Genomic DNA, 14,656 nt, shown 5'->3' with positions numbered 1-14,656 from the left:
CATTGTAAATGTATCAAACATTGTGAGTTGGTTGGCTGATGGCTCAATGGCATAGTGCAAAGACTACAATACATAGTGGTTTATACATTCAACAAAATAATTAATAACATCGTTAATGTTTGTACAATAGCATTTTATAGCATGTGAGGTTTTTCATTGGATGGGGTTTTATTTTCCTTTAAATTAGTTATATAATTAGTTATATACCTACTCATTTGAAAAAATGTTTTGGATTTATTTCGTTCCTCCAAAATTCAATTTTTAACAACTAAGTTCTTTGATATAATTACCTGTATTTTTGGGCTTTTTCGGCGAAATTAACTTTTAAATGAAAATAGACTCTTTTTCCCCACACTACAGTATGGAGTGCAGCACACACCAACTAAACCATTGTTCATTGTTCGACAAAAATAACTGTTGAGTGTTGACATGCGTGCCATTATTGTGATTTTTCGAGGACTGTCCCCGGGTACTTTTTTGCGGTCTGGACCCAGTCTGTCAATGTCCTCGGCTATTCGAGGGACTTTTTGTATGGGGTGCGGGCACGCGGGGTAGGTATGTACCTACCTACTTTTAGTCCCTCGTATGCGTTTTTCAATGTAAGTAATGCAGTTGTAAGCGATCTATTTAGACAGAAAAAAAGTACCCCGAAAACTTTCCCTCGATTGTGCAATGTGCAGGCCATTATCCTTCCAAAAAACCTCGAATTTAAGACCATTACAATATTTTTGCAATGAAGACTGAGTTCAACAAAGGAAGAGGAGGCAAAAAACAATGTACTTCACAGTATGTATTTTTTATTGCAAATTAACAATCTCCAAATAGGTAAATTTACCGCTAAGTAGATAAGAACAATTAAATACAATAATATCCGTCAATTATATTAAAAATTCCATTTCTTAAAAACTAATATGGCATTGTAGCTAAGTAAATACATTACAATAAAAATATTTAATTTAAAGGTACACCATGTCATTTAATTGAAAATTCTCTGAATTATATTAAACATTTAAGTATGTTGTCTAAAAATACACAGGTGTACGTCTTAATCGTAATCGAAAAATATGTTGTTTCGTAATAAATTAAAAATTGATTCGTTAAAATTCACATTACATAACTATCAATATATTTTTTTGGTCGTTACCTAAATTAAAACTTCCGCAAAACATAAATAATAATTAGGTAGGTAAATACTAATACAAAAAGGTACTGGAATGTACAAATATACAAATACAAACTACATTTTGGAATGTATCTTAGGTGGTTTAAAATGGTGGTAACTGTCTAACAACTCCAAATTCGAGCACAAAATAAAAGGTCTTCATTATATAAACAACCATTTTTGTCTTATGTTTAAAAATTACAATATCATAAATAGGCACCTAACTATATACAAACACTAGTAAAGCTATAGCCTGTGTGTCGCTTTTTAGCTGGACGGATATACGTATTTTATAATACTGAAGAAACTCTTCCTTTATTGAAGTCAGTTTAGAATAACGTTGACTTCAATATTGTAATACTGAAGAAACTCTTCCTTTACTGAAGTCAGTTTAGAATGACGTTGACTTCAATACTACACCATATTATATAAGTATTTTAAGGCAGTTGAGATTTCGCAATGAATTTAGTTATTAATTCTAGAAGTATTTAAGAACTTTATATCTAAACATAATTCGCAGGACACTTGAGTGCATAAAAAACAAAAAACTAACTTAATAAAAAAAATATCTTTGGTTCGTCTAGCTAAAAAGCGACAGACTAAGAGCGATTTTGGTCCACTTCGAATCTCGTCATCTTGATCAAAGTTCCTCTCGTTCCCAACCCGCTGGTAGCCGTCTCGTTTCTTGGCCCGAAACTGGAGCTCGGCCTGGATCCGGGGTAGATGTCTACCTTGGAGAGGGAAGGGAGCCCCGAGGGTCTGCCCTGGAGTCCGCTAGCGATACTTGGCTTAGCACCGTTCGTGTGTTGCTGAAGCTGTACCCGTGACGCTCGTTCCATTTCTCTAAAGGAATGGGTGACTAGTTATTCAAGTATAATGGAACAATTTAATATGGTGTTTTTCTGAATTTAAACTAAACCCGGCAATCTCGGAATGTTTTGCTTTGCTCGGCAGCGCAATGAGTATGGGCGTGCCTCGACCATATTTTGCCGAGGCACGCTGCCGCACGTAATATTATAACTATGCCGTAGGTTGAAAAAAAAAAAAAAAAAAAAAAAAAAAAAAAAAAATATATTGATTTGTGGAGACTTTAATATTGATATTTTACTTCACACCTCCTTTACAGACAGATTACTTAACTTATTTAAAAGTTTTAATTTAGAAAACATTTTTGTTGAGCCCACACGTGTAACTGCAACTTCAGCTACTTGTATTGATAACATTTTTGGTGATTGTAAAATTGTTAAAAAATCCATTATCACCACTCTTAGATCCGACCACTGTGGACAAATGATATCTGTTCCCAGCTCTCAACAAAATATAACAAAAGTTATAAAGTATAGGCCAGTCACCACCAAAAAAGTAAGGCAATTCAAACTCAATATTTTATCTACTTTACCTACAATTGACCTTACACAGGGTGGTCCGGATGAACTCTATAAAGCTTTTTTTAGCTGTATAAACTCCCAATTTAATTGTATTTTTAAAGTCATAGAAAAAAGATTGTTTAAAAATCTTAAATTTAGTGAGTGGGCTACTGCTGGCATTTATAAAAGTAGGAACAAGCTGTTTGACTTGTATGCAGAAAAGCAATATAATTATACTCCAACATTTGTTCAGTATGTAAGAAATTATTCAAAATTATTTAGAAATGTTTGCATACAAGCTAAGTCAATTCACATAAAACAGAAAATTATTAATTCTGATAATAAAATCAAAGCAGCTTGGGATATCATCACAGATGAAACGGGGAAACGTAAAGTGGAAAATAATAAATTGGAACTTAAAATTAACAACCATATTACTGACTCCGACTTAGAAATAGCAAACGTATTTGAGGACTTTTTTCGAAACATTCCAGTTACCACTACCAGTTCCCTTAACTCGTCGCCAACGGAAGCCTACACTCTTCTAAGGAGCAATGTTTCTGAGTGCAGTGTATTATTTAAATTTGAACACGTTACCCCATATGATATTGTTAAAGTATTCAAATCGCTACAGTACAAAAAAACCGGAGACCTATGGGGAATTTCAGTAAAAGTAATCAGCAATATTATTGATATTGTTGCTCCATATCTTGCTCTAATCTTTAATGAGTCCGTAGATTCAGGATCCTTTCCAGATCTTATGAAATATAGTAAATTAATTCCTCTTTTTAAATCGGGTAGTAAAACTGACCCAAATAATTACAGGCCAATTTCAATTTTACCGACTTTTAGCAAGATATTTGAAAAAATTATGCTCAACCAACTGCTCCAGCACTTTAATCTGAATAAATTACTTCATTCGGAGCAGTATGGTTTTACTAAAGGTCGATCAACAATCGATGCGGGCGCAATGCTTTTAAAGCATATATTCGATGCATGGGAGAACTCACAGAATGCTATTGGAATTTTCTGTGATTTGTCTAAAGCATTCGATTGCGTTTCGCATGAGACTCTCTTGGCTAAATTGAACCACTATGGAATCAAAGACTCTGCGCTTAGTCTCATTGCGTCCTACCTCAGTGATCGTATACAAACTGTATGTGTAAATGATGTGAAGTCATCCGGATCAGCCTCACTAATGGGTGTTCCACAAGGCTCTATCTTAGGTCCCTTCATGTTTTTGGTATATATAAACGATTTACCATATTTCGTCCAAAATGATTGCGATATTGTACTATTTGCTGATGATACGTCTTTGATTTTTAAAGTCGATAGAAATTATAATAATTTTGACGATGTAAATAGAACCATATCGCAGGTTACTCATTGGTTTACTGTTAATAATTTGCTTTTAAATGCAAAGAAAACTAAGTGTGTCGAATTCGCATTGCCCAATACTAAGATGGCAAATGATTTTAATTTAATGGTAAATAATGATATGTTGAAAGTAGAAGAAACTACCGTGTTCCTAGGGATAACTTTAGATGCCAAGCTTCAATGGAACGCCCATATATCAACACTTGCTGGTAAACTCAGCTCTGCTGCTTACGCTGTTAGAAAGATTCGACAGATAACTGATGTGGAAACTGCAAAAATTGTATATTTTGCCTATTTTCACAGTATTATGTCTTACGGAATCTTACTATGGGGTAAAGCGGCAGATATTGGAAAAATTTTCGTATTACAAAAAAGGGCAATACGCGCAATCTATAATTTAAAACCGCGCGATTCCCTACGAGAGAAATTTAAGGAAATAGGTATTCTTACAGTAGCTTCTCAATATATTTACGCTAATATAATTTTTGTACGACAAAACATTCATAGTTACAAAAAAATCGGTGATTTCCACGACCGGCAAACTAGAAACCGTAATAGGCTCGCATATCCTACGCTCCGCCTCAGGAAAGTGGGAAAATCGTTTGTGGGAATGAGTGTAATATTTTATAATAAAATTCCACAATCAATTTTAGACTTGCCTTTACACAAGTTTAAAAAATCTATTAAAAGTATGCTCCTGGAAAAAGCTTATTATACAATCGAAGATTATGTAAATGACAAAAAAGCTTGGATTTGATTCGCTCCAGCAATATACGGCGCTGCAATTGCTTGTATACAGTATGGCATATTATTGTAAATTGTACATTTGAAAAGAGCAACCGCCGAGTTTCTTGCTGGTTCTTCTCGGTAGGAACAGCATTCCGAACCAGTGGTAGATTATTTTGACGATTCAAAAGCACTTGTAAAAGTTTAATTGAATAAAAATAATTTGAATTTGAATTTGAATTTGAATTTGTTGCCGTGTTTAGTGTGAATCCAGCTAATGAAAATCATTTTATGGATTGTGGGGAATAGAAAAAGATCTACTGTGATTATCTGAACAAAAATGAAATTAGTGTGAGAAATGCAAAGTGAAAATTCAAGAAATGAATGAAATGTAAGTTAATAAAGATCATAGTTCCCATTAAAGCCCAAATATCACTAAAAGCCACGATCATCAAATTCACAAACAAGCGCCAGAAAACTGTCAATGGAAGCCCTACACAAACATTCAATCATAAGTAATTAAAAGCCAATATCCAAAGACATCTGAATCTCCAGAAAAGTTACGCCAAGCAGGATACCGAGCAAAACCACATTCAAGTTTTGGGAGAAGAACAAAGAGGTGCGCTTCGGTTTCTTGATGTTATTCGGGGAGTCTTATAGAGGGGTGTTTTATCCCAATTTCAATGAGTTGAGAATATCGTAATATAATTTTGAATACCACCAACGAATGCAAGCAACAAAATCAAAATCACCTATAGCCCAAAAAGCTGTGGCTTAAAAGTACATCACAAAGCAGGACAGGATACGAAGTAATGATACTTTCAAGTTCTGTTACAGGAGTCGAACGCAGACTTGGTCAGTCGGTTTGGATCTGGACGCATCGCGTGAACCAACTCACGACTTAAGTACCCCGAACAGGTTTGAAAATAGGAGGGTTACATAAAATAAGTGAGTCGGAGCCAGCAGAAACAAAATGAGAGCTTACGACAGTTAAAATAAGTGAGTAGTAGCTGGCAGAAACAAAAACACCAAAATCACCTATATAGCCTAAACAAAACTGTGGCCTAAAAGCAAGACGGAATACGAAGCAACTATACCTTCAAGATTTGATGTATATAGGAGACGAATACTAGTTCGTCTTCTATATCAGAACTTGATCGTGTGTACTCCGGTTTCATGATGATACATAGAGACATGCTGGCGATAATGGATACGTACTGGAGTACCTTTAAACATTGAATAGCATCCTGAACTTGGTAAGTCAGTTTGGATCTGGACGCGTCGCGTCATCCAACTTATGACTAAGGACCCCGGGTTTAAAACTACGAAAATTACACCAATTAAAATAAGAGAGTTGCAGTTGGCAGAAGCAAATGAGACTTTCACCCCGGTAGAAGCAAAAACACCAAAATCCCGTATAGCTCAAAAAACGAAAAACTGGCCTAAAAGCACGACATCACAAAGCAGGGCAGGATACCAAACAATGATACCTTCAAGTTCTGATATAGGAGGCGAACGCGGAGGTGCGTTCCGGTTTCTTGATGTGGCATGCGGGCGATGATGGATACGCACCGCTGGTGAGGCCCGACAGCCGCGACAGGGGACAGCAGAGCGCGGCTGCGTAGGCTGCGCGGTACTGCGCGTTCATTATCACGTAGATGATTGGGTTCACGCATGCGCTCGCGTACAGGAGGAGGTAGCCCGCTATGTGGAATACTGCAAGAGATCAAAAAAGTGTTATTACCTTCCCTTTATTAATTACCGGATGATGGCCGCGACTTGAGGGGAGATGGGGGACATGGATCAAGGATAATTAGACCAATCATGTAGATTGTAGAGTAACTAAGTATTCATTAGATTTAATTACAAGAGAAATTCTACATCACTTGTTTTCTACCCAAACAGAGTAAGTATTCAAAATTTGCACATTAAAGCTCAGACTTTAAAGTTGAGTATCAAAGAACTAACTCTGCGTGGTTGGATCCTTTTGACATAATATTATTATAAGGCGAGAGTTTTCTTGAGTAAACTTGAATATTAAGAACTTCCTTGGAACTATCGTGTTGAGTTTCTATTGTAGTTTCTACTCGTCATTTCTCTCTCTCGAATTAAAATCAATCATGTCGCTTCGCACATTGCATAGTCGCGCTGTCTACAAAAGTTATTAGTATTGGAGTTACTGTTGTTCTTACAGCAATTCGTCCAAGAAAATGTGAAGTTATCAGACATAGCTTACCAGGGTAATGTACGTGACTATCAGCGACTTTTGCGATAGTGATGGGCAGGTAGCAGACCAGGAATGAGAGGAAGATGGCCAACACCATCTTCGTTATCCTCCATTCATTGCGACGTGCTTTGGTTTCTCTAGTATCTTTGATCGTTGAACGCTTGTCACTGCCGTTGTTGAGGGTTCCAGGGATGTTGTGTTGAGAGCGTTGATGCTCACGCATCCTTTGCTCTGAACTGTGAAAGAAAAAGTCGAACATTAGCTACTCATTCATTTTCCAACGTACTTAAATTACTTACCTTTGGATTTCAAAATGACATAAAATGAGGCAAGGCCATTTTTACTATTGCGTGGACTTCGGTTTTCTAAAAATCTTGTGAAAACTTTTAACCTAATTTTTCGTGATAAAAGTAGACTATATTACTCTCCAAGTCTTTAATTATATCTATGCAAAAAATATATACCAACATATTTTGAGGAGCAACATATTTTGTACGTCAATCACATCTTTTTTTGATTTGATTTAATTGCGGCGTACCTAATTAAAGGAAAAATCAACAAATAAACACACTTCTTCTTTATCCTGCGTTGAGCACTTAGTTAGACGATGTTGTTTGTGGATAAAAGGATATACTGATGATATCATATCAATGTATACTGTACATAACCTAATGTAATCCGCTATTAAAGAGGGTAATCGGTTTTGCTTAGTCAAGTTTGTCCGAAAATGCCCATGCGTATTGGTCGCGTAAAACCAATTGCTGAAAACGTAGCGTAGCAATAGTTGGTCACTGATCCGTTTTATGGTTTCCTTCTGTATTAAACCTACGCCTGTGAAATTAGAAGTCAGAGGATCACTGTGCCTGTTAGCCGGTCTCGTAAAAGTATCCTAATAAAAAGTCCACTAAAACGGAGGTACCAAAAATGTTTCAATGTTCAGAAACCTTTTTTATTTGACCACGAAATAGGCATTTGTCGCCTGACCCCCATAGATATGAAGGTATACAATTTTATTGTCCCGTAAAACCAAATACAGAATAAAAATGTCAGCTCCCTATTTGTTCTTGCCATAAAGATAAGGTACGCGCTTCAGAGCATAAAAACATTCACATTGCGCACCTTTGTAATTTGAAGAAGAATTGAAAGAACCAAAGTATTTAAAACTCATTCGTTGGGCTAAATTCCTAAGCACTTGAAAGCCTAAACATATCTTTTTGTGAGTAAAACTGAACAGTCTAAGTATTTTAAAAGCACATTACCAAGTTTCCGATCATTCATACGCTCTCATCTTAAGATTCTTCGAGTTCCATTAAGGAGTTTCAAAGTATTTCAATTTGATTATGGACTGGCTTACGACTTGCAATTTTTGCAAATGATCTGTCATTTCTTTAATAGCCAAAGTCGTTAAATGTGGCTTATGCCTCCCTATTATCCTGAACACGAGAACAGTCGTGAAGTGTTGAAATCTTGGTTTGCTGGGACTAAAATAAAAGAAACATTTTCCATAACGGGCAAAAACTAGCATTCTTTAAGGATTTTTAGTGAGGGGCTGATATTTTCAGGGAATGGTCACACCCACTGAACAATAATAGTGCATCCTTTTCACTTGTATACAATTGTGCAAGAGAGAGCGCCCTATGTTAGCTCGATTTAGTGAACATGGTATAGGAACTATATGAATCATGTCACGATGCAGATAGTGTGAATGCCTTCGTACAGTTCATTTTTGTATATCAATGTCAAGTAAGCATGTTGTTTGTGAACTGTAAGGGCTTTAGGAGTTCTTACCTGTGGACGACCCAAAAGATCCTCGCGTAGCAGATGAAGATAAGCATCGCAGGAACTATGAAGGCTATAACGAAGAGTGCAGTCTTCGCTGAACGACCATTATCGTCCGGCACTATGGAACATGTACCCAATTCTTGATCGTAGTCGAATTTACCTGTGAATAAGAATAATAAATTAATGTTTTTTTATTTCTATTCAGATACAAGTTAGCCCTAGATTGCAATCTCACGGTGGTATCTAAGTGATGATGCAGTCTAAGATAAAAGCGGGCTAATTTGGAAGGGGTAAATGCCATGTTTTTGAAGGTGGGTTCCTTCTTCCAAATCTTCTTAGGTTCTCTATCGTGTAAACGAAGGGATTTCGTTGCCTCTTAATGTTGCGGCTACATTAAGGTTAACATCAATGTCCAACAACGCCGTAATTATCGCGATAATCACGCGTTAAACTGAGTGGCCACATTTGAACGGTTAACGTCTAATACCGATTGGATTGGGGTAAATTCCAAACAGCATTGTGAATGCCGTTGTAAAATTCATATAGGATTTTAAAAATTCGTGTACCTATGTGCTGAATACAAAATTCATACAGGATTTTTAAAAATCTTTAATTAAATGGTCACTGACTAATAATTCAATATCAGGTTATCAATTACCAACCACTTTTTGAATTTTGATATCACTAGCCCACCTTTCCTTATTATATTTTTCAATTCAATTCTTATTTCATTTCATTCTGATTTTTATCGACAGCTAATTGTTTTTGTTTTAGCTAGGTACAATTCAACAATATCAGGTCGATACCCTTACTGAATTCAAATTCAAATTCAAATTCTACGACTGTAATTCTAGTAAACGTCGCATATACTCAGGCTAAAGCTAAACAATTCCATTCGGTTCCAACTTACAGACTGGTATCAGATGAAAATGTTAATTTATATTATGTCTCCAAGGAATACAAAGGTAATTTAGGAGCTTAATAGCTCTTTTCGTTTAATAGGTCTTGGTCTAATATTTAGGGTAACCAAATTTTAAAACCTTAAGTACTTAATATTTTAAATGAAAAGTTTGGATGTTTGTTACTCTTTCACGCCACAACGATTACCTAACCTGATTTGGGATTAATTAACCCTAGAACATTTTATCGTGGAAAATTCAAATGTTCCTGTAGGAATGCCTAACTACAACCGAATTCCACATGGATGAACTATAGTTACATTAGATCTCTGGCTGGCTATTTGCCTCTGTCGATTGGCCTGCAGTAAGTACTGCATGCCATGCCAATATGGTCATGTACTGATGATTTTCAAAAATACAAAATGAAAGAGAGTATATATGACAGTACTTACACCAGACCTGTCCAGCCCCAAGTCCCTTTTAAGTTAAGCGTAAAGTAGCAAAAGAGCTGTAAATGTGTTCATTAGTCCACACTATCCATATTAATTTTATAAATTCGAAAGTGTGTCTTCCTGCCTGTCTGTTACTTTTTACGGCCCGTCCATTAAACCAATTTTGCCGTTTGGTAGAGATACCTAGCTTGCATCGGGGACGGACATAAGTTACGGGGCACAGCGCGACATGGCGATGTAAGTACATCTTTCGGTGAAATTCACGCCCGTCTCATCCACACCTCGTCTCACCGGAGTGAAACCTCTTTCGAGATTACAATTCTCGCACATCCAATCAACTCCTCGCCTCGCTGCAATGGTGTGAAACAAACAGACGTGTAGCTATGAATGCAAATAAAGATTAGACTATTTAAACGCATCTAGGTACCAACTCATTTGTTGCTGTGGTCTTAATAATACCCCCCAAGCTACAAGGGATAAACCTTTGTAATGCAAAACGGTTTATGTTTGATAAAACTAACTGTATAGGTACTTAAACGGAGCTTATCTTTATTATTTCGTCTTTAAATTTAATGTTTCTTTTTATCATTTTTATGGTCTTGGATAAGAGATTGTTCATTGATTTTTAATAGGTAAGCTTATTTTCAAGGTATGCAAGGCTTTTTTCACGATGCTTTTGCGTTTTATCTACACACATTATCATATTTACATATTATTTTATTTAAATTTTTTGTTTACACACAATTTTTATTTAGTTTTTTATTTTAAGTTAGTAGGTACATGCGTTTGTACCTGTTATTTGCCTTTTCATTTTTGAGTGCGTCCATGTTTAAAAATAATTTATACTGCTTGAGGCATGTTGGCTTTAATGCTCAAGTAAAAGAAGCGCGCCGGCATAACCAACCACTAACTTAAGATGTGTGGCACTTTAATCGTTTTTTAACCCCCGACCCAAAAAGAGGGGTGTTATAAGTTTGACGTGTGTATCTGTGTATCTGTGTGTCTGTGTATCTGTGTGTCCGTGTATCTGTGTATCTGTCTGTGGCATCGTAGCGCCTAAACGAATGAACCGATTTTAATTTAGTTTTTTTTGTATGAAAGGTGGCTTGATCGAGAGTGTTCTTAGCTATAATCTAAAAAAATTGGTTCAGCCGTTTAAGAGTTATCAGCTCTTTTCTAGTTTTCTTGTAGAAAAGAAGGTTAGATAACCGTTAGGTTCATATTAATATTATGTCAATAGACAAATGTCAAGCTGTCAAGATGGACGTTGCCTAAATACATAATTATTTATTTGAAAATGATGTTTTGGAAAACTCAAATACTTTGGATCGTCGGGGGTGTTATAAATTTTTAATTTACACTTGTCTTTCTTTATTATATGCATAGATGGCGGAGTAGATGAATATCAAAAAGAAATGCCAAGTTTTCGCAAAAACTTGAGACCATTACGCCGTAATGGGCGCGGTGTAGCCCAAGGGAGGTAGCCAACATTCATACTTTTTCCCATCTGAAATAGGTATTACATGGGTATTTTCCTTCACTGTTAAAGCCAGTGATATTAATTAATCACTTCAAACGCACATAACTCCGAAAAGTTCCGAGAAGTGCTTGCCCGGGATCGAACCCCGACCTCCGATTAGGATGCGGACGTCCTAACCGCTAGGCTATTACAATTTACGGAACCCTAAAAAGGTACTTACCCCAAACTCCAATGAGGGTCGGTATCTGCATCCCGTACGAGAACATCCACGAGAAGACAATCATAAGCGCTATGTTGTGTTTACGGTACACCCTCGCGTACCAGCTGTGGTGGGCTATCATTATGTACCTGAAATGTAAAGATATAAACATAAGTACCTGCTGATTTTCCTGACGGCAATCAGTATTGTACGGGAAGTGTAAAATGGCGGCGATCACAATAGATCGGCAACGGTTAACTTGATACAGGTTTTGGGAGAGCCCTGCACAACCGCCAATCACCAAGAAGAAAAAGCAGAAGCATAAACGAATTTAGAAACGTACTCTAAAAAAAAAGATTCCGACGAATTGAGATCCTCCTCCTTTCTTTGAAGTCGGTTAATTAGCTTTTAGCTTTTAGGGAATTGAATATGGTTATAAGAATACAAAATGATGCTATGTGACTTATGAGTTATGTGAAAAATAAACTTTACGTTTCTATGCCCCATATTAATATTTTGGCAATTACGAGTACCATGTGCTCAAAAAATATGAATTGTTTTAGGTCCATCACACTCTTGCTTACATAAACAGGGATTAGGTATACCTACCTATTTAGTAATAAGTTAGTTGTAAAGTACCTAAATAGCCTATCATAATATTGGAGATATTGGGGATTAATCACAGTCTCAAATCTCAAATACAAGAATGATATAATCTACTTGTCCAAGTCTCAGCTGAGCTGAGATTATACAATTCGAGAACTTTCAAACTAAATAAACCTGAGATTTCGCTCAGAACTATTTTAAGCTTTGATAGTTGAACACTTTAATCTAGTTAGTATTTATGTCTTCTCTTGAGGCCTAAATGTCTATTTTATACAGGGTTAAGTACGAGTAGTTAAACCTAGCTCTTAACTGCATAATAAATTACCTACTTCTTTCAGCAGTTCGAGGTACCTATCTATGATGGTTTTGTCTACGTGCACTGTCTATGTCACTTTCATCATCATCAACCCATACTCGGCTCACTACTAAGAATGGATCTCTTCGCAGAATGTGAAGGGTTTGGTCATAGTCCACCACGCTGGCCAAGTACAGATTGGCAGACTTTACACATCTTTGAGATGAATGATCATGGAAAACTCTCAGGCATGTAGTTTTCAGGTGCCGATAAATATAAATTAATTTAAAATTTATGAAATTTAAATTTTTGATTTACTATAATAATTAGAAAATCCAAAAAAAACCCACTGTTATTTCATAGTTTTCACTTCTGTCGGCAGTGCCCAACGACTGCAATTTTTTTTAATAATTACAATTTTAAAGGTCACAGGACAAGGGTTAAAAAATAGGCATTCGGCCATTCACCAATAACACAATTATTTAACACTTAAAGAAGTGAAAATTAAATATCTCTTTGTACTAAAAAATGGAAACCGCAAATAAAAAGGCATATAAACAAACCCAAACATATTTCATACACGATTTCATCTCAAATATAAAATCATTTTCTCAACACCTGTGCCTTGTATAAATTGACTTTGGGTAATTTTTCACATGCACTGGCACAAATTGGAGCGATTTTTTGAACAATTTTCTATCCTGTTGTCTTTCTCACAAAGGCTATTTTTAAAAACCAATCTATGACGTGACTATAAAGTTACCTGGAATTGGATTACTCGTTGGCGTTGAAATATGCAAAGACGTTTCAGTTGAAATATTTCGATTCCAATATCGAAGGCATCTATTTCAACCGCAGACTAATTTGTTGAACAATCTTCGTAGGTATGAGGTAGTACTTACTTCTTGTTTGTCATTTTTGTAACGAAAAATATTCGAAATATTTACGAAAGATCATTCGTGCATAGCTATTCAATATTCTCATTCACTGTCTAACAAAATAATGGCGATCCATCGGTTCTTTCACGTTTCTATCCACCAAATGTTTTGGAAACTAGATGAACGAGTCTGAATCGTTCGTAGCTTTTCTTTCATCACTTTTTTCCACTTTTTTTCTCACTTTTTTCTGTAGACAATCAATAGCGTCTACAGAAAGAAGTCCAAACTGTGCACATCAAGATGAGTTCTGCTCTTTAGCTGTAAAGAGTTAAGAGATAGAAACTAGAAAGACAAATACTTTTGTAGAACGAATTTAACAGCGCTCTTAAAATAAAGTTATTTTGTTTGACTTATTATATTTTCAACAGATTAATTTAGATAGATAGATAGATAGAAACTCTTTATTGCACACAAAAACACATATAAGGATAACAACACAGTAAGAAGAAAACAAAAAAAAACAATTGTGTGCAAAGGCGGCCTTATTGCTTGGAGCAATCTCTACCAGGCAACCTTTGCTGAAAGGAGAAGTTCTAGGAAGGAGGTTGGATAGTACCAAGTCGCAAGGATTTTTTTTAAAAAGATTTATATATATACTAATAAACATAAAAAAAGTAATTATATATATATATATAATATAAATATATATGTATATGCTATATATGACAATATAGTTACTTGCATATTATAATATAAAAGGGATACATATAATATAAAAAATAATATAATAAATAAAAACAATATTTAAACTATTATGGCATAGATAAGTAGAATTCTTTCAAACGATTTTTAAAAATGGGCAGGGATTTCGAACTTCGAATATTCTTGGGGAGGTCATTCCACAGTTGTACTGCATATACCGTAAAGGACCTCCCGTAGAATTTTGTGTAATTTCTTGGGGTTTGGAGCTTGTTATCCGAGCAAGAGCGCAACTTCATGTGGCGATCAGCAGCACCGAGGAAAGTGAAGCGATCTTTAAGGTAGGGAGGAGTGTGAGGCTCATAGAGAATAGAAGAGAGTAGAATGAGGACGTGGAAATTTCGTCGCCGTCTAATTGGCAACCACTTGAGACGAGAACGGTATTCGCTGACATGGTCAAATTTTCTCAAGCCAAAGACAAATCGAATGCAAAGATTTTGCAACCGT

The 14,656-nt window shown here is 35.8% G+C and overlaps 1 protein-coding gene across 4 annotated transcripts in view; it reads right to left on the bottom strand.

The window, feature by feature from the left end:
* Nucleotides 1-780: 780 nt before the first annotated feature.
* The window catches only part of LOC123873176 (G-protein coupled receptor moody-like), a 68,033-nt gene continuing 54,157 nt past the window's right edge, over nucleotides 781-14,656 (bottom strand). For 2 of the 4 annotated variants that reach the window (XM_045917899.1, XM_045917898.1), the window contains 5 exons: nucleotides 11,693-11,820; nucleotides 8,648-8,801; nucleotides 6,869-7,095; nucleotides 6,205-6,348; nucleotides 781-2,003 (listed from right to left, as the gene is read on the bottom strand). In XM_045917899.1, the coding sequence (XP_045773855.1) occupies nucleotides 1,762-2,003; nucleotides 6,205-6,348; nucleotides 6,869-7,095; nucleotides 8,648-8,801; nucleotides 11,693-11,820 (895 nt within the window). In that variant the 3' untranslated portion in view covers nucleotides 781-1,761. Of the gene's footprint in view, nucleotides 2,006-6,122; nucleotides 6,349-6,868; nucleotides 7,096-8,647; nucleotides 8,802-11,692; nucleotides 11,821-14,656 lie in introns of all 4 variants that reach the window. The other 2 variants (XR_006797623.1, XM_045917900.1) reach the window with 2 other exon arrangements.

The sequence above is a fragment of the Maniola jurtina genome, chromosome 16 (genome assembly GCF_905333055.1).
Source record: "Maniola jurtina chromosome 16, ilManJurt1.1, whole genome shotgun sequence".
Classification (NCBI taxonomy): Eukaryota; Metazoa; Arthropoda; class Insecta; order Lepidoptera; family Nymphalidae; genus Maniola; species Maniola jurtina.
The sequence above is the reverse complement of the archived record's forward strand: the minus strand, read 5'-3'. Positions and strand labels throughout refer to the sequence as shown.